This window comes from Triticum dicoccoides, chromosome 6A (assembly GCF_002162155.2).
Source record: "Triticum dicoccoides isolate Atlit2015 ecotype Zavitan chromosome 6A, WEW_v2.0, whole genome shotgun sequence".
NCBI classification, from domain to species: domain Eukaryota; kingdom Viridiplantae; phylum Streptophyta; class Magnoliopsida; order Poales; family Poaceae; genus Triticum; species Triticum dicoccoides.
The window spans coordinates 614,503,740-614,530,802 of NC_041390.1; the positions used below are offsets into that span (position 1 = coordinate 614,503,740).

The 27,063-nt window shown below is 43.4% G+C and overlaps 2 protein-coding genes across 2 annotated transcripts; both read left to right on the forward strand.

The window, feature by feature from the left end:
• Nucleotides 1-9,197: 9,197 nt before the first annotated feature.
• Nucleotides 9,198-12,679, forward strand: LOC119314635 (probable LRR receptor-like serine/threonine-protein kinase At3g47570). Its single transcript, XM_037589350.1, has 2 exons — nt 9,198-11,940; nt 12,024-12,679. The coding sequence occupies exons 1-2, from the start codon at nt 9,198-9,200 to the stop codon at nt 12,458-12,460; spliced, it is 3,180 nt and encodes a 1,059-aa protein (XP_037445247.1). The 3' UTR covers nt 12,461-12,679.
• A 6,142-nt stretch (nt 12,680-18,821) lies between these two features.
• Nucleotides 18,822-22,795, forward strand: LOC119318484 (putative receptor-like protein kinase At3g47110). The gene is made up of 3 exons (XM_037593047.1): nt 18,822-18,970; nt 19,303-22,053; nt 22,136-22,795. The coding sequence occupies exons 2-3, from the start codon at nt 19,311-19,313 to the stop codon at nt 22,579-22,581; spliced, it is 3,189 nt and encodes a 1,062-aa protein (XP_037448944.1). The 5' UTR covers nt 18,822-18,970; nt 19,303-19,310; the 3' UTR covers nt 22,582-22,795.
• Nucleotides 22,796-27,063: the final 4,268 nt, after the last annotated feature.

Sequence of the window (27,063 nt, forward strand, 5' to 3'; positions counted from 1 at the left end):
TATATGTTGTTGACATATTGTTGATCAGAAATGACGTAGAATTTCTGGAAAGCATATAGGGTTATTTGGAAAGTGTTTTTCAATGGAAGACCTGGATTAAGCTACTTGAGCATTAAGCATAAAGATCTATAAGGATAGATCAAAACACTTAATGGTACTTTCAAATGAGCACATACCTTGACATGATCTTGAAGGTGTTCAAGATGGATCAGTCAAAGAAGGAGTTCTTGCCTGAGTTATAAGGTACGAAGTTAAGACTTAAAGCTCGACCACGGCAGAATAGAGAGAAAGGACGAAGGTCGTCCCCTATGCTTAAAACGTAGGCTCTACACTATGCTATGATGTGTACCGCACCTGAAGTGTGCCTTGCCATGAGTCAGTCAAGGGGTACAAGAGTGATCCAAGAATGGATCACAGGACAGCGGTCAAAGTTATCCTTAGTAACTAGTGGACTAAGGAATTTTCTCGATTATGGAGGTGGTAAAAGAGTTCGTCGTAAAGGGTTACGTCGATGCAAGCTTAACACCTATCTGGATAGCTCTGAGTAGAGATACCGGATACGTATAATGGAGCAACAATTTAGAATAGCTCCAAGTAGAACAGTTATTTGGAATAGCTCCAAATAGAACGTGGTAGCTACATCTAGGAGATGACATAGAGATTTGTAAAGCACACATGGATCTGAAAGGTTCAGACCCGTTGACTAAAACCTCTCTCACAAGCAACATGATCAAACCCAGAACTCATTGAGTGCTAATCACATAGTGATGTGAACTAGATTATTGACTCTAGTAAACTCTTTGGATATTGGTTACATGGCGATGTGACCTGTGAGTGTTAATCACATGGCGATGCGAACTAGATTATTGACTCTAGTGCAAGTGGGAGACTGTTGGAAATATGCCCTAGAGGCAATAATAAATTGATTATTATTATATTTCCTTGTTCATGATAATCGTTTATTATCCATGCTAGAATTGTATTGATAGGAAACTCAGATACATGTGTGGATACATAGACAACACCATGTCCCTAGTAAGCCTCTAGTTGACTAGCTCGTTGATCAATAGATGGTTACGGTTTCCTGACCATGGACATTGGATGTCATTGATAACGGGATCAGATCATTAGGAGAATGATGTGATGGACAAGACCCAATCCTAAGCATAGCACTAGATCGTGTAGTTCGTATGCTAAAGCTTTTCTAATGTCAAGTATCATTTCCTTAGACCATGAGATTGTGCAACTCCCGGATACCGTAGGAATACTTTGGGTGTGCCAAACGTCACAACGTAACTGGGTGACTATAAAGGTGCACTACGGGTATCTCCGAAAGTGTCTGTTGGGTTGGCACGAATTGAGACTGGGATTTGTCACTCCGTGTGACGGAGAGGTATCTCTGGGCCCACTCGGTAGGACATCATTATAATGTGCACAATGTGATCAAGGAGTTGATCACGGGATGATGTGTTACGGAATGAGTAAAGAGACTTGCCGGTAACGAGATTGAACAAGGTATCGGGATACCGACGATCGAATCTCGGGCAAGTATCATACCAATGGACAAAGGGAATTGCATACGGGATTGATTAAGTCCTTGACATCGTGGTTCATCTGATGAGATCATCGTGGAACATGTGGGAACCAACATGGGTATCCAGATCCCGCTGTTGGTTATTGACCGGAGAACGTCTCGGTCATGTCTGCATGCCTCCCGAACCCGTAGGGTCTACACACTTAAGGTTCAGTGACGCTAGGGTTATAGAGATATTAGTATGTGGTAACCCAAAATTTGTTTGGAGTCCCGGATGAGATCCCGGACGTCACGAGGAGTTCCGGAATGGTCCGGAGGTAAAGAATTATATATAGGAAGTGCTATTTTGGCCATCGGGATAAGTTTCGGGGTCACCGGTATTGTACCGGGACCACCGGAAGGGTCCCGGGGGTCCACCGGGTGGGGCCACCTGCCCCGGGGGGCCACATGGGCTGTAGGGGTGTGTGCCTTGGCCTATATGGGCCAAGGGCACCAGCCCCAAGAGGCCCATGCGCCAAGAGATAAGGGAAAGGAAGAGTCCTAAAAGGGGAAGGCACCTCCTAGGTGCCTTGGGGAGGAGGGACTCCTCCCTAGCCGCACCCTTCCTTGGAGGAAGGGCCAAGTCTGCGCCCCCCCCCCCCTCTCCCTTGGCCCTATATATAGTGAGGGGGAAGGGAGGGCAGCCCCACCTAAGCCCTAGCGCCTCCCTCTCCTTCCCGTGACACATCTCCCTCCTCCCGCAGCGCTTGGCGAAGCCCTGTTGGAATCCCGCTACTTCCACCACCACGCCGTTGTGCTGCTGGATCTCCATCAACCTCTCCTTCCCCCTTGCTGGATCAAGAAGGAGGAGACGTCGCTGCTCCGTACGTGTGTTGAACGCGGAGGTGCCGTCCGTTCGGCGCTAGGATCATCGGTGATTTGAATCACGACGAGTACGACTCCATCAACCCCGTTCTCTTGAACGCTTCCGCGCGCGATCTACAAGGGTATGTAGATCCACTCCTCCCTCGTTGCTAGATGACTCCATAGATTGATCTTGGTGACACGTAGGAAAATTTTGAATTATTGCCGCGTTCCCCAACAGTATCTTCTCTGCTCATGTTTCCACATAAAGCCCAATCATGTATATGTACTGATGGCAGCATGCATTCCAAGTTAGAGAGGTTCCAATGCTTTCCTTTTTCACATCCGTGCTTATCTTCTTGTATTGTTTAGCAACGAGATCAATAGTAGCACTTGGCCAGAATATGAATTTTTAGTGCTTCTGAATTTCAATGACAACTGGTACTGAATTTTAACTAAGTGCTTCTGATATGTCAATGACAAGTGTATTGAATTCTAACTAAGTGCTTCTGAAATTTCTTGTGATGTATGGGTTTTCTGAGTGTAAGGCCCCGTTCGGTGTCCATCCGCTCCACTGCTCCGCTCCGGGAGCGGATGGAGCTGCAGTGAAAAGTCTTGGAGCGGGCGAAACGATGCTTCACAGATCCACGGATTTCAACGAGCCAGTGCATTGCCGAACGGGGCCTAAATATTGATGATTTGGTACTACATACAGGACTGCTATTTTTTGATGTGTTAAGGACTGCTAAGTCTGAATTTTAATGTATCAAATTCGGTAGTACTGAATATATAAATGTTGTTTGTACTCTTTAATGACTCGAACACAAATTGTTGTTTGTATGTCTAATGGCCGAGTCTCTCCTTTATGTTCTGTTGCGCTGAATGCCTGAGTGTCAAGTGTTGGGTAGTTTTCATGTCAAAAAGAAAAGTGGGGGTTGTTTTCACTTGCGCCAATGTTTGGATGGCTGAATTGGGCGCATGTTGCTGTGAATGCAGTCACTGGATCCCAGTCCCGCCTGCCCTGGCTTCCATCGTACGCCTGGGAGCCGGACCAAGAACGTGTGTAAGCCGGTCTATGAAAAGTGGTAAACAGCGAGACCATAGAGTACCAGCATGATGGGTCCATCAATAAATGATGATTGTTCCATGTCAGAAACACTGTACATAAAGCACCCATCCTATATCAATACGGCTCATTATACCCTTTGATGGCAAATCCCTATGAGGATCGATGATGCAGATAATATGACTATATAGTAGTATGACCCATATTGAATTTTCGAAACTTCTTAGTGCATATTGTTTTGTCTCAATTTCCATAAATTCAATGTGCAAGTTGCATTATTATTGTCCGAACTAAATTACATCTAAGACTTGAACAGTGAGTGATGCCTCCTTTAATGAGTGAATTATATGGGGCGTGCTACGCGTCCGCCGGCTGATCTTTTTAACAGATCAGCCGGGTCGCTAGCCAAAATGATGTGTTGCATGGAGCGGCTGAATGCGTCTTCACCATTGCAACACAGACTTTGTTGCAAAATTATTTTATTTTCGCAACACGAGTCTTGTTGCAGCAGCTGTTTTGTCGCATTTTTTTCTTTTTTACCTGAGTTTGTTTTGCAATTTTTGCAACTAAGGTCTTGTTGCAGAAAAATTTCTGCAACAGAGATTTTGTTGCAAAACATAAACCGTCATAGTCCATTGCAACACCGCGTCTGTTTCAGAAACATAGCACTTGTTGCAGAAGCGTGTTCGATGAAGGATGGTATGCTCGCCCTCAATTGGACACGTGTCACACAGGGAAGGTGGCGGACGCGGCCACTGCGATCCGCTGGGTGATGGTAAGCATTTCCCAAATTATATAGTGTAGTTGCATCTTCTATTCTGTTTGAGCATGTAGGTGTGTGCTTCCTCGCTTTTACCTTGTAAGTTGTCCTCAATTTGTTGTTTTTGTTTAGGTTTGGATTTTTTTCTTCAACCCGCAAGGCCCGTCCAGTTGTGAGCTATGATGAATTTGTTAAGCGTTGGAGGAGAACATTGCACATCCGAGCTACGCTGAATGTAGTGAGGCAACCATGAATTGGGTATTTCACATGAGGGAGGGGAGAGGAGAGGAACATTTTCATTTTCTTGCTTTCGATGATAATTTCAATTCATAGTTTCTCTACAACACACGAGTGGTATTGGTGGGCTCATGATGAAAGTGGCGCCGGCAGAATCACTATGCACTGGATGGGGAGGCAGTTGTCACCGTTGTCCCTCGGTGCTAGCCTGCCGTGGCGGCTTCACTCGCTTGCTCCCTGAGAATACGAGTTCATAGGGTCGTGAGTTGCTGCGGATTTGTTTTTATCCCTTTTACAGTATTTTTTATCTATCCCTAACATACTGAGTCATTTTGTAGCTTTGGTTTCCCATATATGCCAGCCTAAATATCCCATGGTTAACATATTTGCATGGTTAGTGGACATTGTCCCTTCATTTTGTATTCAGTGATGGATGAAAAGTCTGAAATGGCAATTCTGCTGTATTATTCAATTTGACCTAATATTAAGTTTTTTATATTGCTGATAGAAATAAATTTTTTTCGCCTGATTTAGGAAGTGCACACAGGTAAGTCAGCATATTCTATAGCTCTTTCAGAGGTGAAAGCACATGCATGTTGCCTTCGAAATTGCTATCTCTAAAGCATACGCACATTGCACTAACAACTAGGCGGAGGTTCAGACATCATAGCTGTTAGTGACCGGTCCATTCGACCGTGCGTATAGGGACGGTTTGGGGTGCCAGGACGTCGATGCTCTCAAGTGGGGTGTAGTGGAAGTGGTTGGATCGACGAGTGAAGAGAGAACACAAAAAATTGGAGGAAGACCAGCGACAAGCGAGTTCAACTAAAACATAAATTTCTTGTTAGTTAATCGCAAAGGCACTCCCTTGGAACTAACATGCATCATGACCATACTAATACATTTTATTTGCATTATTACTATATATTCAAGATAATATTAATTTAGCAAATTGCAGAGATTTTTTTGGCTATTTTTTTGTTATGATCTGGTGGAATGGTAAAGAATTAGTTTCTGATTTGTACAGTGAGTATTCCCTGTTACACATATTAAGACCTTCAACCTGAAGGATTCATGCTAATTGCATATATTGCTTGTGCATGATGGGTACGAGTTGAGGAAGACGTTTTTATTATACTTGCTCAAATATTGTGTCAATGAAGATAAATACAACATTTCTGATATTGTGCGAGAATTTCTTAAGCGCATTAAATAAATCTTAATTTGTAATCGATTTTTAGGTAGATCATCGTTTTATTTGTATGCATGGCCAAATTGACTTTTTGTTATCGATTTACATTGCAAGTGAAGTGGATTTAAATTATTACTCGATTGTGCCCATGCTATCTTTCTTTATATATGAAATTTAACATGCATTATGTTTGCGTAATTCCAGCGAAATATTTCAAAAGCCCATGGCAACGCATGGGCATTATACTAGTTATGATAGATAGAGAGCAGTATGTAGATAACCGTATGACGTTATAGAAGAAGAGAATGGGCTAAGGAAATGGCCCAAAAACAAAAAAAAAAACGAAAAATCAGCGGGTCACAACATGGCTACAATCTCACAGTGAATCCCTGAAGGGTGCTGCATGCAGATGGCTCCTCTTTTCGTAAAGAATGCAAATGGCTCCCGCGGTACGCCAGAGCGGCCGATGGATTGCATAATGCTGCTGACAGAGGAGATCTATGCCGGAAAATTCTACCGTTCTGCTCCAGCCAAAGCTCCCATGTGATAATTATGAATCACTCAGCAGGCGCAGTGCTGACAATCACTTCCCATATTAGTTGCAACTTATTTCAACCAACTTTTTGGGAATCTAAAGGTGCAATTTGCTTGTCCAATTCACAGCCATCTTGGTTGAGTTGCATAAGCTAGCTTGGTTAGTATCATCTCTCGTTGGATTGGAGGATGACACTGTTAATTAATTCAATTAGTTTAACACTAAAGTTAGCTTAGTTAGTATGTTCTCTCTTGGAATTTTTTTATCGTTTATCTCAATATTTGGACCGGATGATGATGATGCCATTAGTTTAAAAGATTGATATTGTTTTAGATGATACGTCCCCATCTCTAATAAACATAACCTCAAGGTAAAAGTGGAGTGGGGGGTTTGATTGCTAGAGTAATAAACATAACCTCAAGGCTTCAGGTAACAACTAACATGAATATATGGTGTTTTATAGTTTGACAGACTTATCATCTCTAATCTTTATTGATACCTGTACTGAGAAAAAAAACTTGTTGGGTTGGCAGTGTGAGAAGGCACGCCATCCTGATGTGCCTGTAGCAGAGGGCAGTGCTGAGCTTCTCATGGTCCAAAAAATCTAAGGCTACAAAGTAATCAAGGTCGTCGCAATTCTTCTGAATTGAGGCGGCACCGAAGCCACAGTAGCAACATAGCCCAATCATTTCGCAACCATGAGTTTCATTTTGTTTCCCGATATGGTCCACATCCCACTCACATAAGTTGTCAACAAGTCAAAAAGGTGCCCCTAGTTAAATTTTTCGCACCCATTGGCTTAATTTTGTTTCTAGATATAATCCACTATCAAGATTTCACTGAAGTCGCGAACAAGTCAAAAAGGTGCCACTACTGATTCATGCTGTTATCCATGATATTGACGACCACGCATGCTATTAGCCATGATGTCGAAGGCCAAAGCAAGCTACGTACCACTAACTACTCCCTCCGTTCCAAAATAGATGATTCAAGTTTATACTAAAGTTAGTACAAAGTTGAGTCATCTATTTTGAAACGGAGGGAGTAGTGAACAAGTAGGCAACGACCTCGTAATTAAGTGGCTCTTCTTGACTCCAATGTTATTGTCAAGGTCGTGCATGACAGCAGGTGGTAAAGCAGTTCCTTCCACCTATACCTCCCGTATGGAGGTGGTCATGGCTGTTGAAGCTCGCCATCTATAGATGGCTGCCCGACGAGGGTTGACGTACGTGTACCATCGGCCAGGCCTTCGGCCGGGGGTTGACGGTGTCTTGAGGTTCAGATCGGCTCATATGATAGTGCCTGTAGATTTGCACTCCGAAAAAAACAGAGTATGTGTACCGCTGGCACTGAAGGAGTTTACCGTCTGGGGCTACCAAGTGAACTTCTGGCCCGACAATTTCTCTCAAAAGAGAAATGGTGATCTTGAGCGGTACACGGCCATGATGTTTGTTGTATTTTCTCTCACTATGTCCGGCTACAGTCCAGAATACCGATAAAATCAGGTTGGATCATTTTGAAGACCTTTCCTTTGGATTTATTACAATATGCGTTGTTCGTTTTTGGTGTATTTATAATAAACACCTCTTTTCACTCCATTTCACCGCCTTTTACGAATAAAGCAAATCAGTCACATATACGTAGAAGAACTCGATTTAGTCAAACAAAATATAAATACAAATTTACAGCTTGACGAAAAATCACATTAAATCCACTAGTCTTCAATTTTAGAAAACAAACGCTGTAACTAGTTGTCCAATTGAAGAGAAGTTGGTTTTTCTCCTCTACACATTTCTTCTTTTTGCTGGGGCCCACCACACATTTCCTCCTTATAATCTCATAGCCTGCTTATGCTTTGCTGCGTATCCATCCAAATTCTAGCGCACAAACAGCTGCTTCATCCCAAGAATAATAATAAACACCAGCAATCGTAGCAGCATCTGCAGCGGCTGCTCTACCTCCTGCTGCTTGCTCCGCTCGACGCCAAGGAGCCCCGGACGATTTGGTGACTCGCAGTGCCTTCTTTAACCGGCAAGCGCCGTGCCACGCTGGATACAAAGAAACCACTAGCAGGATAAAAAATAGAAGGTCTGTAATTCATACTTCATCAAGTCGCTCTTTTGCATTTGTGTAGGAAAAACTCCTTTTGGGTGAAAAGATGTGCATTATTATATTAATTTGTACATACCAATATTTTGGATATTGTAGCATTTGCACGGTTGCGAGAAAACACATGTTCTGCCATCGACCATCAGTCCTGAGTCGACAGATGTAGTAAACAGAAAAACAAATTAGAAAGGATACACAAGTGCAATCTATAGTTGAAACAAAAAGAAATAAATTAGAACTCACGTTAAGTATTTTTAAGGAAAAAAAAGATCCTGTTGAAGTACAATGCTGGACTAAAAAATCAATCCAATATTTTAGATCCCGTGGAAAGGATAAATAGCACAGGAAACTGAATAGTAGTTCTAAAAAGAGGAATTCGGAGAAAGGAAAATTGCACAAATACACTATCTTTAGGGTTGAGGTAAAAGAAAAGCCACAAGTCCAAGGGATTTTAATTAATATCCACAACTCCGTGGATAAGTTTTAACAAAAAAAAGACACATAATTTCTCTGATTAGTCACTTAACACGAAATATGACGCAGAGGTTCCACGTCTCGTTGACTAGAGGGACGGCTCAGCTTGAGTCGAGCCTGGTTCTGCTTGGCTTTTGTTCTCAACCAAATCTGATAAAAGGTGTGTTTTTTGTTACCACATTTCTGGACTTGTGCGTATCAGTTAAAATCCTCTGGACTTGTGGTTTTGTGCTGCATCAGCCTTAAAGGTTGTATATCCGTGCAATTTCCTCATTTATAAAATAATAATGGAAAAGGTAGAGAAGAAAATAATGGAATTGAAAATGTGTTAAACAATAGCAGAAGAGGTTAGCCATGAATTTTATCAGAATATGTTCACTGGTTTTGAAGTGTAGCATGTGGAATTACTTGAAGCTTACATTTCTTCTCTTATTCCCAGCGTCTTCGATGCTCCCTGTTCTTCTGTTGCTTCTCTTGTCATATGTATTCCAAGCGGCATCAGTTAGAGCATTCAATAATAGGACTGATGTGGATTCCTTGCTGGTGTTCAAGGCAAGCATAAGCAACCAGCACGGTGTCCTAGCTGCATGGAACACAAGTACAGACTTCTGCCAGTGGCCAGGCATCGGTTGCAGCCTTAAGCATAAGCACAGGGTCACAGTGCTTAACCTCTCTTCGGAGGTCCTTGGTGGCACGATCGCACCTTCCATTGGGAACCTCTCCTTCTTGAGAATTCTAGATCTCAGGCGGAACAATCTGCAAGGTGAAATACCTTCATCCTTTGGTCGCCTGTCTCGCCTACGATATCTTAATTTATCCAACAACTCACTTCATGGTGATGTAAATGATAAATTGAAGAATTGCACCAGCCTTGAAAGAATGCACATTGGTTCAAACCGTTTGGCTGGAGAAATCCCTGCTTGGCTCGGAGACTTGTTAAGTCTCAAAGTCATAGACCTAGGCAGTAACAACTTCACTGGAATCATCCCGTCGTCACTTACCAATCTCTCAGCAGTGCAAGCAATCTATTTCAACACAAACCAACTTGAGGGTGTCATCCCTGAGGGCCTTGGCAGGCTTGGTGGCCTTGCCTACATAGACTTGGGAGAAAATTGCCTCTCAGGCACCATCCCTACAGCTCTCTTGAACCATTCCTCTCTAATAGGCTTGGGTGTGGGAGCAAATGATTTGTGCGGTAAACTTCCCCCGGACTTTGGGGATCAGCTCCCAAATCTTGAGTACCTACTCCTTGGTGTTAACCACTTTACAGGAAACCTTCCAGCTTCTCTTGTCAACTCAACTAAGATATATGAGCTAGATGTCTCCTTCGACAACTTCACCGGAATATTGCCTCCAGAGATTGGAATGCTCTGCCTAGAACAACTCACTCTCGGAGCAAATCAGTTCATGGCAAATACTGTGCAGGACTGGGAGTTCTTGACATTGTTGACAAACTGCACACGCCTCCGTACATTTAGCCTCCAGCTCAACATGCTAGGTGGCATGCTGCCTATTTCAGTTGCCAACCTATCAGCACAACTCGAATTGCTATATGTTGGAGCCAATGAGATTTCTGGAAAAATACCATTTGGCATAGGCAATCTTGTTGGATTAACTCAATTGCAGCTAGCTAATAACCAATTTACTGGTTCCTTGCCTGACACCATAGGGAGGCTAAATTCGCTACAAACCCTGGAGTTGCAAAATAACCTAGTGACAGGGTTCATGCCATCGTCTCTTGGGAACTTGACACAACTACTAAATCTGTACACACACAACAACATGTTTGAGGGGCCTCTTCCAACAAGCCTCGGGAGCCTACAAGAGATAATTTCAGCAACCTTCTCAAACAATAAGTTCACAGGTCCATTGCCTAAAGACATCTTTAACCTATCGTCACTGTCAGACGCCCTGGATTTGTCTAGGAATTACTTTGTTGGTTCCCTTCCACCAGAAGTAAGCGGCTTGACAAACCTTGCACACTTATACTTATCACGGAACAACTTGTCAGGGCCCCTACCTAATACACTCAGCAACTGTCAAAGCTTGATAGAACTTGGGCTGGACGATAACTCCTTTGATAGCAGCATTCCCTCATCTATCAGCAACATGCGAGGTCTGATGTTGCTAAATCTTACAAAGAACATGCTTTCAGGTGTTATTCCTAAAGATCTAGGGCTAATGAGTGGCCTTCAAGAGTTATACCTAGCATGCAACAACTTGTCTGGTCATATCCCAGAAAGCTTGGAAAACATGGCATCATTGTACCAGTTAGACCTGTCATTCAACCATTTGGATGGCAAAGTTCCATCATGGGGAGTGTTCAGTAATGCATCTGGGTTTTCGTTTGGTGGGAATTTGGGGCTTTGTGGTGGTCTACCAGATTTACATTTGCCCCCATGCCAGCCGGAATCCGTGGGACATGGCTTGAGCAAACGCCATTTGACTATGATCCTAGTTACTGCAATTGCTGGCATAATTCTTGCTTTGAGTTTGGTGCTTGTTTTCTTCACAATGAGAAAGATATCAAAAGCTCGGCCTACAACCATAGGAGGATTCCAGTTGATAGTTGACAGTTATCCCAGAGTTACTTATGCTGAATTGGTCCAAGGAACAAGTGGCTTTGCAGTAGACCACTTGATTGGCAGAGGAAGGTATGGATCGGTGTATAAGTGTTGTTTACTACTAAAAAATATGATGACCACAGTAGCTGTAAAGGTTTTTGATCTTCAACAGTCTGGCTCTTCCAGAAGCTTTTTAGCTGAGTGCGAGGCACTTAGTAAAATCCGCCATCGTAATTTGGTCAGTCTCATAACTTGTTGTTCAAGCACTGACTCGAACCAAAACGACTTCAAATCCATTGTGTTCGAGTTCATGCCTAATGGGAGCCTGGATAGGTGGTTACACATGGATGTACATGTATCACATCAACTTCAAGGCTTGACATTGATGCAGAGACTAAATATTGCAGTTGATATTGCTGATGCACTAGATTATTTGCACAATAACTGTGATCCACCAATAGTTCACTATGACTTGAAGCCAGGCAACATTCTTCTTAATGAGGATTTAGTTGCTCATGTTGGGGACTTTGGCCTTGCAAAGATTCTTTCTGAACCAGCAGCTAACCAACTGATCAATTCAAAGAGCACAGTTGGAATAAGAGGAACAATTGGATACGTCGCTCCAGGTAGCTAAACTTTTCTCTAACATGACATACTGCACAACATTAAATTTGCGTGCAAATCACTAATTCTTGTCTATGCAATGTAGAATATGGCGAAGGTGGCCAAGTTTCTTCATGTGGAGATGTGTACAGCCTCGGAACTGTCATCCTCGAGTTGTTTACAGGCATGGCACCTACTCATGACATGTTCAGAGATGGGTTGACCCTGCAGAAACATGCCCAGAATGCTTTTCCAGAGATGCTAATGCAGATTGCTGATCCAGTCCTACTGTCCACTGAAGAAGCCAATACTAATAGTTTGCAGGATGGAAGCAACACAATGGAACATGCCATATTCTCTGTCATGAAGGTTGCGCTATCATGCAGCAAGCATGCACCGACAGAGAGAATGTGCATCAGAGATGCTGCTGCTGCGATTCAGAGGATAAGAGATGGCTATGTTAAAGCAAGACAAAATGAGGGGGTTGTTACAGCTGCATTTACCGCAAGGCATTTTGCTGAAACATCCTGGGCAGCCCCTTGAACTGGCATCACACACTCACTCTTAATTAATGGCCTTGTAGTAGTTATATATTGCACTCCTATGGTTTTGATATGTTAGTTTCTGGCTGGCGATGTTATCTTAGCTTGTTGATCTGCCGTTTGCAGCCTGTATGTCACTCTGCCTTCAACAGTTAATATGGTTTGTATATTGTGATGCCTAAATACAGATATTAGTGAATTCCCTTCCGTGTAAAAGACAGGTATAACTGCATGATATATGCACTAATAACACGACTGGACAAATCTGTATTTTGTTCCCAGGAGTTTAAATGGTCATTATATGAAGGTAGATTTGTATAAATAAAGGGCAGATACACGATAAATATGGTATCATGATTCTGTTCTATTAGAAGAGAAAAAAAAAACTCTTTTAGATGGAGAAAGGATATCCGGTACTCACCATACTCCAGGCGGTCATTACATTGCAATGTCACAGGCAATACTTGTCTTCAGTGTCTTCTATCTGCTGTCATTTAAAAATGCAACTATTGCCCCTGCTTTTTCGGAAGGGAAGACAGAAGTGGTGTTAAGCAGGCAGTGAGGAAATAACAACGCGATTGAGAAAAAGAAAGTGAACATTACTGAATACAATAACAATAATAATAATAATAACTGCTACTGAGACAACAAGTATATGCTATGTACGCACCCTATAAAATGTAGTTTGCCTTTTGCCCTCTAAAGTTTTGACCCTATTTTTCTTCCTCCTCCGGCTCTTAAAAAAATATGATGATCAAAATCAAACACCATGTCCAGAAACCAACAAAACACCCTTATTGAAACATAAACCAACAAAGCCATGATGTTTATTTTGGCTCTGCTATACTACTGGGAAGACTTCAACTCCTACTAGTCTCCCATTTTTTTTTCGAAACGGAGGCAAAAGATTTACCTCATCGATTAATTAAGGAGAAGAGAATTGCCCAGTTAATTAACGGAAAACCGGGCGAAAACCGATACAGACCAACCACACGTGGACTACTCACACAACATGCAACCCATAAGCACATGATCGCCTGACAACCATACCCAACACCTAATGTCCACCAGCCCCCACACTGCTCGGCCGAAGACCACATGCACCACCAAATCCACGAAGACAAGTCAGACCATAAGGACAACCCAAGAGACTGATAACCATCCTTCAAGCAGCTGCGGACGCCTTTCCTGTGGCATCACTTTTCTTCCCTTTGCTCCTGAGAGCCTCCTCCATCATCGCCTTGCCAGATCCAGGGCTCACCCTCTCCAAACGTTTGAGCAAGCTGTGAAGCTCTATCTCGAATAGAATCTCATTGACCTTGTCACGCACAGAAACCTGCCCAACGGTCACCTGCGGGCGGGTGACTGCAACATCGGATCCTCCATGCTCCACAGAGGCGAGCGGCTGGTTGGGCTCCGAAGGGTCGGGCGCCAACATACCAACCGCCTCAACATCATTAGTCTCCCATTTAAGATACTAACAGAGTGAAAATCAATATATAAGGTCTCTCCTATTTTACCATTCTTCATGGCAAGATCCAATTTCATTCACTCTTGGTATCGTTCCCTTCTCCCACAACCAAATACCACTGTTATTTGTGTGTGTTCCAACAGGAAGATTTCGTAGGCGCTCACATTCAACTAGAGGCTGCTCGATTCAGGCAGCCAAATCTTACATATGCCCTGGATTAATGTCAGAAACCATGAATTATTTCATAGGGATTTGCACAAATCAATGTATTCTAGCCTCTACAGAGTTACTGCCTCAAGATTTGTAGGAATCAACTGGCGGATTTTAGCAGATAAAAGAGGGATGAACAAGAATCCTGCGCATACTTACGGACCATTGCTGGAGCACGCAGACGAGCTGACAACCGCAGACTAAATACCCCCCGGACGGCGGGTGCGGCCATTGCTGGAGGAGAAGGGGGAGGCGAGGGGTGTGCGCCTGTGGTGGACTGGGGATAAGGTCGCCGTGGTGGGCGGTAGACTGGTAGGATCCACGAAGGCCAGCCGCAGAGAAACAGGGGCGTGAAGGGTTGTGCGCATGGCAGGGTGGTTCCGGTCGAGTTCACCGGCGGCGGCTAGGAACGGCGGCGGACTAAGATGGAGTGGAAATAAAATACTCGTGCAGCCACTGGACTTGTTTTTGTTTCCTTTAGAAAGCCATTGGACTTGTTGGGCTCGTACTAAAGACTCAGGACGTGCACAGTTCAGTTTAAAAAAAACGCAGCGTCTATATCTCGCATTAAGCGAGACGAGAGGCAACTCTCGCTGAAGGTTTTTTCTTTTTTTTTCTTGAGGGTTTACCCTCTTTCTGCATCGTATTGGGCAGGCCCACTCCCGCGCGCGCAGCGATTGAAAATAGAAGAGAAAATGGAAGAAGCAGAGGGGTCTGTCCCTTGTGTCCAGTCAGCTCATGGGAGATGCTAGCCACTCCGCCTAGGTCTCTTTAGTGGTAAGTTGTAGGGGCGCGTCCTATTTGAGGCTATTCTAGCTGGGTCTTTTTCTTATTTTTCTTGTTTTCTTTTGTTTCTCTTTTCTCTATTTTTTCATTCTTTCTTGCATTTTGTTTCTTTGTTTTTTTGTTTATTTTACTTATTTTATAGGTTTTCTTTGTTCTTTTGGATATTATATTTCATTTTTCGTAAATGCCAACAACATTTTCTGAATACACGTCTAACATCTTTCCAATAAATTTAAACATTTCGGTAATACATGGTCAACGTTTTTCTATACACATTTTTAACATTTTTCAAATACAAGATTAACATTTTCTTGAATACATGGTCAATATTTTTCAATGCATTTTTTAAATTATTTATTGCTTGATTAATAGGTTCTGAATAAAAGGATTAACATTTTTTTAATACATGGTCAACATTTTTTCTTTACACATTCAACATTTTTCAAACACTTCTTTAATATATTTTTAATGCTTGATTAACATTTTTATATACATGATCAAATTGTTTCATTATTTTCTTAAAACATGGTCAATATTTTTATATACATATTTAACATATTCCAAATGCTTGATTAACATTTTTTTAAATATTTTTTCAATATTTTTTTCAAATATTGATTAACATTTTTACATACATGATCAAATTTCTTCATCATTTTTTAATACGTGGTCAACATTTTTTCTATACACATTTAACATTTCCTAAATGCTTGCTTAAATTTTTTTAAATACTTGTTCAACATTTTTTTCGAAAAAATTCTATACACATTCAACATTTTTTTGGAATGCTTGTTCAGCAGTTTTTTAAATACTTGTTCAGCATTTTTCAAATACTTGTTCAACATTTCTCAAATGTGTTTTGTAGAGTGTTTTTGGTAAAATATATATGTGGAATATTTTAAGGTATAAAGAAAAGTACGGAAAAAGCAAAGGACGAGAACTGAAAACAGGAAAAAAAACAAAAAAGAGGTTGTTGCCTATCGCGCGTGTGGGCCAGCCCATCTCGTTCCCCCTTCAGCGGGTCAAAAGTTGGACCCGTTGAAGGCGAGCTATAGGGGGGCGCCCAAAAAAACATGGAGACTTGCATCTAAAAACATGCACATTTGCTACGAGGAACCGTACATGGTCTTTTGAGCCGGGCTTGGGTTCTGTTTTGCAGCCTGAAAAAAGATCCTGGATGGGTTGGGGCTTCGGTTTTGCAACTTTCTAGGCGGGCTTTTAGGCTTTGTGATTGTTTTTCGGTTGGGCTTGGGCTTGAGAAAACAAACTCTTTTGGACTTTAGGCCAGGCCCAGGCTTGTAGTTTGGGGTTGGGCTTTTTCAAGCCCGGTCCGGCATATGCGGTTTATGGGAAAGGTGGCTTTGAGAGTACAGTTAAGGTCAGTTCAAGTGTTTCTCAAGGTGTTGTTTTGGCGACGCTGGCGCATACCTTTCGGTTGAGTATTTTCCAGTCTCGGCTCCATCTAGGTAGTGTATCCCCTCCCCAGATGGCGTAGTCGAGTGACCATAGGAGCCCACTTATGTTGCACTTTGATGCACCGGGTAGTGTGTTCTAGGTGTTGTGGCGGTTGTCGTCTTGAGCGGGTTGCCGATTTGTAGGGGAAGAAGGCAAGACGAAAATCCAGGGACACAAAAAGCGGTTCGAGGACGGCGGATCGTGCGATCCTACCTTGGCGATGTCCACGACATGTGGCATGTTCAGGATTTGAGGAGCATGAGACGTTCCACATCGAATTTGTCTCCGCCGATGCCGGGCCTCTTCTTTGGCTCACAAAGCTCCCATGAATGATGGTGCTGCATCGTGTCCGACCACAGTTACCGGCGATGATGACAGTTGCAAAAACCAAGGGCTTCGCTTTAAGTTTTCTTCTAGGAGGTTTTTATGCAAATTATTCTACTTCTTTGTGCCAAGTGTTTTTTATTTTATTTGAGTGCATCAACATGCATGATTGAATCAATTGCGAGAGTGGATTTTTGGAGCCTAGGTGTATTGAAGGAACTTATTTTAAATACTTCAAAAATTCCGAAAAGAATTCTACATGATCATATGGATGTATATTACACATGTGTAAAGTTTGGTGATGAAATATGTAAACATGTGAGCTATACAAAAATGAAAAAATGGTGATTTCCAAATAGTGAATAATGCATCCACTATTCATCTTCCCAAAATCATGATTTTATCATTTTTGTGTAACTCATATGGTTACTTATTTCAGCATCAAAATTTGCGCGTGTGCAATAGACATCCATCTAAACATGTTGATTTATTTTCAGATTTTTTTAAAACTTTAAAATAACATTTTGGCACTATTAAAAATATAGAGCTCCAATGCACCCATCCTCCAAAGTGAATTTTTGTGCACAACTATTACTAGCTATTGTAGGTGCCACAGGAAAGCACAAAAGTTCATGACACGGAACATCTTGCCACCGCTAAAAGCATTTTCTAAATTAAGCTCAAGGCGTATACAGTGGAAACATCCACCCCTCATTTGCTTGCCGCCCTGCACCAATGCTTCCTCCCGAGAAGACGTCGTCATGGGTCTCGTCTCTGTGCTAGAACTCCGGTTGAAAACCTTTGTGACTCAGCAGTGACGACGCTTTGCGCCATCACCCTCCTGGGACGTTGTCGCAGAGCTCACACATCGCCTGTCGGGCCTCGACGAGATGTTAAGACAGTTTTAGGCTTGATGTTGTATCTTTTGATCTGCTCTGTAAAAGGGTCTCCTCAGTCCCTATGTGTATTGGGCATTATAAATTTCAATGCATGCATACGTGGCCATGCGTACGGCGATCTTTTTTATCGAAAAAGGGTTTCCCCGCTTTATCATATTATAAAGCAAACATCATCACATATCGCTCTTTTTCTTTAAGTTGGCATGCGTACGTTTCCTTAATTTGTAGCCAAGCAGCACCAAAACAGTTTTCCCAGAAAGCAGCTCGACGTCCCGGCCTTATCACCACCGCCTCTCCATCGAGCTCACCAAAGTTGTCACCTCTGGCTCCAAAGCTTCAGGCTACTTGGAAGATATTGCAGGAAACGGCTACGCCGGAGGTGGTGGAGAATCAGTATTCAGCAACCCCACATCCATTGGTGGATGGGAAAGATCTCTGCAAGCACAAATATCCTTCACGCCCTACGATCGACTATAAAAACCGCTTGAGTCGTACAGGCCGTGCAAGCAAGTGTGCTTTCTAGCAACAGAATTCTTAAACAGAGGAAGAAAAGGAGAGCATCCAGCCATTGCAAAGGAGAGGAGCCCCCCGCACCTGCCTCACCACAAGGAGGAGGACAAGGAGGGGGAGGAGAAGCAGCATGGCAACGACCACAACCACAGCCACGGCCACGACCATAGCCAGAGGGAGCACGCCGCCGGGAGGGGGGGTGGACATGGACCTGCCGGCGTACGTCAACATGGGCTCCAAGTTAATCTATGCATTGCCGACCCAATCCAAGAAAACACAAACTAGACGACCCAATCCAAGAAACCACATGTCCAATCCAGGAAAGATTAATCTGTTCGTCAATTCAGATTGCCGTAATTCTGAAGTGTGAAGAAAGGCTGCTTCTCAGGAGAACCAGTGGAATCTCATTTCGAAGCCAGCGTGACAACACAGCCCAATTGGCTGGCACTCGTAAGTTTTTCTTCTAGAAATATTCCGAATTTGATTTAGTATTTTATATCCAGTCAAGGCTGGCGTCTATACTTGCTGCCATTCTCGATACATTATTGAGGCAACAACTAGCTAGAGAAGACAACAGGGCATCGCTTTCTAAAACATTAATTTGTCTATTCAATCCATAATAATTGTAAAATGCCAAAAGCAAGGAAAGATAAACAAGATAGCACTTGCAGACTTCTAGACAGCTAGGGTATTATAACCCGTAGATATTATAGAGCATACAAATAATTGGTCTTCCCGACTCCTTTCATTTATAGTGCATACAAGATAAGTACTGAAGGTAGGAGCTGCATACCAGGCAGCGGCGGAGGCAGGAAAACGGTCTTCTCCTCAGAACCTAGAAGCAGCAAATCAAAAGGTGCGTGATTCATACCTTGCTTCTCATATTCTCTAGGCGAAATTCAATGTGTCCACTTTTTGGAAGGGTTGTTGAACATTGTATTTGCAGACACCAATTTTTTTTGGATCTTAGAGGGCCCACAGTCCCAAAACTGAATTGAGGTTCTGAAAAGATGATTTCAGAAAAAATAACGGAAGATGATAAAGAGAACAGAAAAATGGAGTTGAACATATATTAAATGATACCAGTAGAGGATAGCCATAATAAATAAAATTGATCAGGATACGTTTATTGCTTTTGAGTGTAGCATATGGAATACTTAAAGCTTACATTTTTCCTCTGATTCCCAGCGCCTTCAATGTTTCCTGTTCTTCTGTTGCTTCTGTTGCCATATGTACTCCAAGCAGCATCAGGGAGAGCATTCAGCAATAGGACTGATGTGGATTCCTTGCTGGCACTAAAGGCAAGCCTAAGAAATCAGAATGGTGTCCTAGCTGCATGGAACACAACGACTGGTTACTGCCAGTGGCCAGGCGTCAGTTGCAGCCTTAAGCACAAGCACAGGGTCACAGTGCTTAACCTCTCTTCAGAGGGCCTTGGTGGCACGATCGCACCCTCCATTGGGAACCTCTCATTCTTGAGAATTCTAGACCTCAGCAACAACAATTTGCAAGGTGGAATAATTTCCGCAATTGGTCGCCTGTCTCGCCTACGACATCTTGTTTTATCCAACAACTCACTTCATGGTGATGTAAACGCTGGATTGAAGAATTGCACCAGCCTTGAAAGAATCAACATTGGTTCAAACAGTTTGACTGGAGAAATCCCTGCTTGGCTCGGATACTTGTCAAGTCTCAAGTTCATAGACCTGAGCATAAACAAGTTCACTGGAATAATCCCGTCATCACTTACCAATCTCTCAGAAGTGCAAGCAATTGATTTCACCACAAACCAACTCGAGGGTGTCATCCCTGAGGGCCTTGGTAGGCTCGGCAACCTTGTCTCGATAAGCCTGCCAGATAATCACCTCTCAGGCACCATCCCTACAACTTTGTTCAACCTTTCCACTCTAATAACCTTGTCTGTGGAAGGAAATAATTTGGGCGGTAAACTACCCTCGGACTTTGGGGATCACCTCCCAAATCTTGAGCACCTATTCCTCGGTGCTAACCACTTTATAGGAAACCTTCCAGCTTCCCTTGTGAACTCAACTAAGATATATGACCTAGATGTCTCCTTCAACAACTTCACCGGAACATTGCCACCAGAGATTGGAATTCTCTGCCCAGCCGACCTCAGCCTTGGAGTAAATCAGTTCATGGCTGCTACTGTGCAGGACTGGGAGTTTATGACATTGTTGACAAACTGTACACGCCTCCGTATATTAAACCTCCAGTTGAACATGCTAGGTGGCATGCTGCCTAGCTCAGTTGCCAATCTATCAAGTCAACTCCAAGTGCTATATGTTGGAGCCAATGAGATTTCTGGAAAGATACCATTTGGCATAGGCAATCTTGTTGGGCTAAATCGATTGCAGCTAGCTCGTAACCAATTTACTGGCGCCTTGCCTGACACCATAGGGAGGCTATATTCACTAAAAACCCTGCAGTTGCATAGTAACCTACTGACAGGCTTCATGCCATCCTCCCTTGGGAACTTGACGCAACTACTAAGGCTGTACACAGATAACAACACGTTTGAGGGGCCATTTCCAGCAAGCCTCGGGAGACTACAAGAGCTGAATATAGGATTATTTTCAAACAATAAGTTCACAGGTCCATTGCCTAAAGACATCTTCAACCTATCGGCCCTGTCAGACGTCCTAGATTTGTCGAGCAATTACTTTGTTGGACCTCTTCCACCTGAAGTAGGCGGCTTGACAAATCTTGCACGCCTGTACTTATCACAGAACAACTTGTCAGGGCCCCTCCCTAATGCACTCAGCAAGTGCCAAAGCTTGACAGAACTCAGGCTGGACGACAACTCCTTTGATAGTAGCATTCCCTCATCTATCAGCAGCATGCGAGGCCTGATGTTGCTAAACCTTACAAAGAACACACTCTCAGGTGTGATTCCTCGGGATTTAGGGCTAATGGGTGGCCTTGAAGAGTTATACCTAGCACGTAACAACTTGTCTGGTAATATCCCAGAAAGCTTGGAAAATGTGACATCATTGTACCAGTTAGACCTGTCCTTCAACCATCTGGATGGCAAAGTTCCATCATGGGGAGTGTTCAGTAATGCATCTGGTTTTTTCTTTGGTGGGAATTTGGGGCTCTGTGGTGGTATATCAGAGTTACATTTGCCCCCATGCCAGCCAGAATCCGTGGGACATGGCTTGAGCAAACGCCATTTGACTATCACCCTAGTTACCGCAACTGCTGGCATAATTCTGGGTTTGAGCTTGATGCTTGTTTTCTTCACAATGAGAAAGAAATCAAAAGCTCGGTCTACAACCATAGGAGGATTCCAGTTGATGGATGACAATTATCCCAGAGTAACTTATGCTGAATTGGTCCAAGGAACAAGTGGCTTTGCAGCAGACAATTTGCTTGGCAGAGGAAGGTATGGATCGGTGTATAAGTGTTGTCTGCTGCTAAAAAATATGATGACCACAGTAGCTGTAAAGGTTTTTGATCTTCAACAGTCTGGCTCTTCCAAAAGCTTTCAAGGTGAGTGTGAGGCACTTAGTAAGATCCGCCATCGCAATTTGATTAGTCTCGTGACTTGTTGTTCAAGCTCTGACTCGAACCAAAACGACTTCAAAGCCATTGTGTTCGAGTTCATGCCTAATGGGAGCCTAGATAGGTGGTTGCACATGGATGTACATGTATCACATCAACTCCAAGGATTGACACTGATGAAGAGATTAAATATTGCAGTTGATATTGCTGACGCAATAGATTATTTGCACAACAACTGTGAACCACCAATAATTCACTGTGACTTGAAGCCAAGCAACATTCTTCTCAATGAGGATTTAGTTGCTCATGTTGGGGACTTTGGACTTGCAAAGATTCTTTCTGAACCAGCAGCTGAGCAACTGATAAATTCAAAGAGCACAGTTGGAATAAGAGGAACAATTGGATACGTCGCTCCAGGTAGCTCAACCTTTCTCTAACATTACATACTGCACAATATTAATTTGCATGTAAACCACTAATTCTTGTCTATGCAATGTAGAATATGGCGAAGGTGGTCAAGTTTCTTCATGTGGAGATGTATACAGCTTTGGAATTGTCATCCTCGAGTTGTTTACAGGCATGGCACCTACTCATGACATGTTCAGAGACGGGTTGACCCTGCAGAAACATGCCGAGAATGCATTTCCAGGGATGCTAATGCAGATTGTTGATCCAGTCCTGCTGGCCACTTATGTTTCCAATGCTAATAGTTTGCAGGGTGGAATCAATACAGTGGAACATGGCAACAACGCCATACCCTCTGTCATGAAGGTTGCGCTATCATGCAGCAAGCATGCACCGACAGAGAGAATGTGCATCAAAGATGCTGCTACAGCAATTCACAGGATAAGGGATGAATATATTAAAGTAATCCAAAATGAGGGAGTTGTTAATGCTGCCTATACTGCAAGGCATTTTGCTGAAACATCCAGGGCAGCCCCTTGAACTGGCATCACACACTCACTCTTAATTAATGGCTTTGTAGTATTTATATATTGCACTCTTGTGGTTTCGATATGTTAGTTTCTGGCTGGCCATGTTCTCTTAGTTTCTTGATCTGCCTTTTGCAGTCTGTCTGTCACTCTGCCTGCAACAGTTAATATGGTTTGTATATGGGGATGCCTACATAGTGAACTGGTAATATCATTTGTGTCGGCAACTGTTTGTGCAAAATACAGATACTAGTGAATTCCCTTCCATTTAGAAGACAGGTATATCTGCATGATATATGCACTAATAACACGATTGGACAAATCTGTACTTTATTCCCAGGAGTTTAAGTGGTCATTATATGATGGTAGATTTGTATAAATTAATGGCAGATACAAGATAAATATGGTTCTCTTGATTCTGTTCTATTAGAAGAAGAAAAAGGAAAGTCTCTTTTAGATGGAGAAAGGATATCTGGTACTCACCATACTCCAGGCGGTCATTACAGTGCCATGTCACAGGCAATACTTGTCTTCAGTATCTTCTATCTGCTGTCCTTTAAAAATGCAACTATTTCCCCTGCTTTTTGGGAAGCTTTTTGGGAAGGGAACAGTGAAGCTATTTCCCCTGCTCCCTCCCCATGCTCCCATCCGTGCTCCCACTTCATCCTACGGTTGTCTTATTTCCTCTTTTCTTTCTAATCTAATCATCTCCCCCCCTGATTTTAAGGGGTGGGGCCGGGCCTTATTTTGTTCCAATCAAATCAAGCCACATAGACGGGAGCACGGATGGGCACACGCCGGGGGAGCAGGCAAGTCTCGTCCGTTAAGTAGGCAGCGAGGAATAGCAACGCGGTTGAGAAAAAGGAAAAATAATGACTGCTACTGAGACATCAAGTAAATGCTATGTACGCATCCTATAAGATGTAGTTCAGCTTTTGCCGCTCCAAAGTTTTGACCCTCTTCTTCTTCCTCCTCCGGGTCTATAAAATATGACGATCAAAATCAAATGTCATACAAGAGTCAAGATATAAGGCGTCCTTCATTTAAAAATAAAAACAATAAGCTTATTTTGGCTCTGCTGTACTGGGAAGACTTCAACTCCTACTGGCCTTCTATTCGAGATAACAGAGTGAAAATCAAGATACACCACTGTCATTTCTGCCACTCGTCATGGTAATCGACAACTTCAGTCATTCTTAGTGTCATTCCCTTCTCCCACAACCAAATACTACTGTTATTTGTGTGTGTTCCAACTCCAACAGGAAGATTTGGTAGGCGCTCACATTCAACTAGAGGCTGCTCGATTCAGGTAGCCAAATTTTAGGTATACCCTGGATTAATCTCGGAAAACCATGGATTAGTTCTTATGGATTTGCACAATCAAAGTATTCAGAGGTACTGCCCTAGATTTGGAGGAATCAACCGGAGGATTTTAGCGGATAGCAGGGGGATGAACAAGAATCCCGCGCGCACTTACGGAGCGGATTAAGCGCGCAGACGAGCGCAGGCTGAAACCCCTGGCCGGCGGATCCGGCGTTGCCGGAGGGGAGAGGGGAGGCGAGGGGTGTGCCCCTGTGGTGTGGACTGGGGGCGGGGTCGGTGGAGCGAGCGACTGCCGTGGTGGGTGGTTGACTGGTAGGGGTAGGGGCGTGAAGAGTGGTGCACATGGCAGCGTGGACTTCCGGTCGAGTTCACCGCCGGCGGCTAGGAACGGCGGCGGAATACTGTGATGTGTGCGCATGGAGTAATAATAACGGATTTTCAATTAGTTCTCAGTGATCTCCGCGGCCGTCGGATTTATTGCGTCAAGATTCGTGCGTTCAGACATGGGCTGGTTGTTCCGGCAGTTGCCTTGTCTCATCATGTGGTTTGTAGGCTATTTAGGGCCTTTATTACTCTCTTTAGGCCTTTTTTCCTTCCTTGTTGGTGGTTAAACTTGCTTTTTTTTTGAGACAAGGTGGTTAAACTTGCTTGTTTGGCCTACAATGTTTCACGGGCTGGGGTGCAAGGCAGCCATACATGTGTGTTTGCGCTACATTTTTCTTGTTTTTTTTTCTGTTTTTCCCCTGTTTCTCTTTCATGGTCTTTCGAGAAAAAACCTATCGATCTACTCATCAACTGTAAGGTAGTACAAAGAATACCAGAAGTAAAAAAAATATTACATCCAGCTCCGTGGACCACCTAGCGACTACTATAAAAAACATTGAAGCGAGCCGAAGGCACGTCACCAACATCGTCTCTCCATCACCAGAGCCGGACAAACCTTGTTGTAGTAGACAGTCGAAAAGTCATCGTGCTAAGACCCCAGAGGGTTGGCGCAACAAAACAACAACCGCCATCGATGAAGAAGCATAGATCAGAAAGATCCAACCTGTAAACACACAAATATAGATGAACGGAGACCGGATCCAAGTGGATCCATAAAAAACAAGTGCCGATCGTGAGATCCGCCAAAAACAAATCTCCACAATGCCTCTAACAATGCTAGAAGCACCACCGGCAGTGGCGTAGTCAGGCCCAAAGCAACAAGGGCCTTGGCCCGGGGCGTGCCAACAAAATCATTTGTTAATTGTAAACATAATAATTAACACTATTGAGTATTGCTGAACGCTATAGCATGCACCACAGTTAGCCCGGGGCGTGGCTCTTGGCTGGCTACGCCACTGACCACCAGGACGGGGACTAGATGAGAAGAATCTTATTTCATCTTCAGAAAGCCGTAATCATCTCGCCTTCCATAGCAAGGCACTAACCCTATCAAAAACACACACAAAATATCTAAAAATGAAGCCGTCCCGCCGATAAGGACCGCGGTCCATCGCGCCTCTATGGCCCTAAGGCCATACAAGACGAGGTAGGCCGGCGGCTGCGTGGCGGGAGGCAATGAAAACTTTAGCGTGGGTACCCTTCTATTTACCTTGAAAAATATGAAAGGCGAGTTCTCTTTTTAGACAAGCAATTTTCACACTGGGCCACCACTTCTTTGCAGAACCCGCTTGTGTAGTTTTCACAGTGCAGTCGCTTTTCCCCCTGAACCGAGCTTGTCCCCTTTCCATTTACACAGGAAATATTCAGTTCATGCAGAACGTAGGTGTTATGATCCTACTAGCAGCAACAACAGCAACAGGGATGTTTGATTTTCTCTCGCTCAAGTGGTTAGATTCAATCCAGCAATCCGATTATAGAGAGAAGAGAAGATGGATGGAAGGATGCCAAAATCATCCCCACTAGCGGCTACTAATACTACACTCAACCAACACACTTACAAGCGCACCCCACTGCTAACATAGAAGATAGAACCCACTACGTGGACGGGGCCAGGGGTCGAGCTGACTTGCGGGTCCCACCAGCCAGATCATCAGTAGTAGTAGCTTCAGTCTGAACGTTACTCTGCACTTGCGCTGGTTCAGTTTCGACAGTAGTAGGTTCAGTCTGAATATTGTGGCTCTGGTTCAGCTTCGACCGTTACAGTGTTCTGCTTCTGCACGTTTGGCCATGGCATGAGCTCGACGCTTCTCCCAACAACGCTGCATTCGGGGCGTGACAGTAAGGAGACAAGAAAGAGAGAGCGAGTTCGATGCATTAATAGGAAACCCGATGCTGCGTGCCCGCACTTGAAACACCTGATACGGGGCAAAAACCCATTAGCACTGACGACTGCAAGTTCAGATAGATACAAGCAACAGCAAGATCACAGGAACACCTTCAGCTACTAGCCATTGACCGGAACGCCACAACAGCATCAACCACTAGCCTCAACAGCTCCAGTATCCAGCCCCATTTGGGTGTGCTCCAGCTCCAAGGCATTCCGTGGCGGCAGTTAATAAATACAAACTAGACGATCCAATCCAACGAAACCAAATGTCCAATCAACGGTGGAGAGATTAATCTGTTCGTCAATTCAGATAGCCGTAATTCTTCGGTGTGAAGAGAGGCTGAATTTCAGGAGAACCAGCAAAAACGATAGTCATTTTGAAGCAAGTGAGAAAACACAGTCCAATTAGCTGGCACTCTAGTTTCTATTTTTTTCTTCTTCTTGAAATATTCCAAATTTGATTAAATCTATTACCCAGTCAAGGCAGGTGTCTATTCTATACTTGCTTTCATTCTCGATACATTAATGAGGCAACGACTAGCTATAGAAGATACTAACAGGCATCGTTTTCTAAAGGACTAGTCAGTCCATAATAATTGTAAAATGACGAAAACAAGGAAAGAGAAAACAAGACAGCATTTCCAGACTTCTAGACTGCACGGGCATTATCCCATATTCCCCCCAAAAATTGGATATTATCCCGTAGATATTATCGAGCATAAAAATGCTTGGCCTTCCTGACTCCTCTCGTTTTATGTACCGAAGGCTGGTACATCAGTGTCGACATATGAAACCAATGGAGGGAGGAGCCTCGACGATATTTGGTTAAGAAACAAAATGTGAGGTAGTATCGTAGTACCCCAGGTTCCCTTGTCTTTTAGAACTGGGCTAAGCAGTATA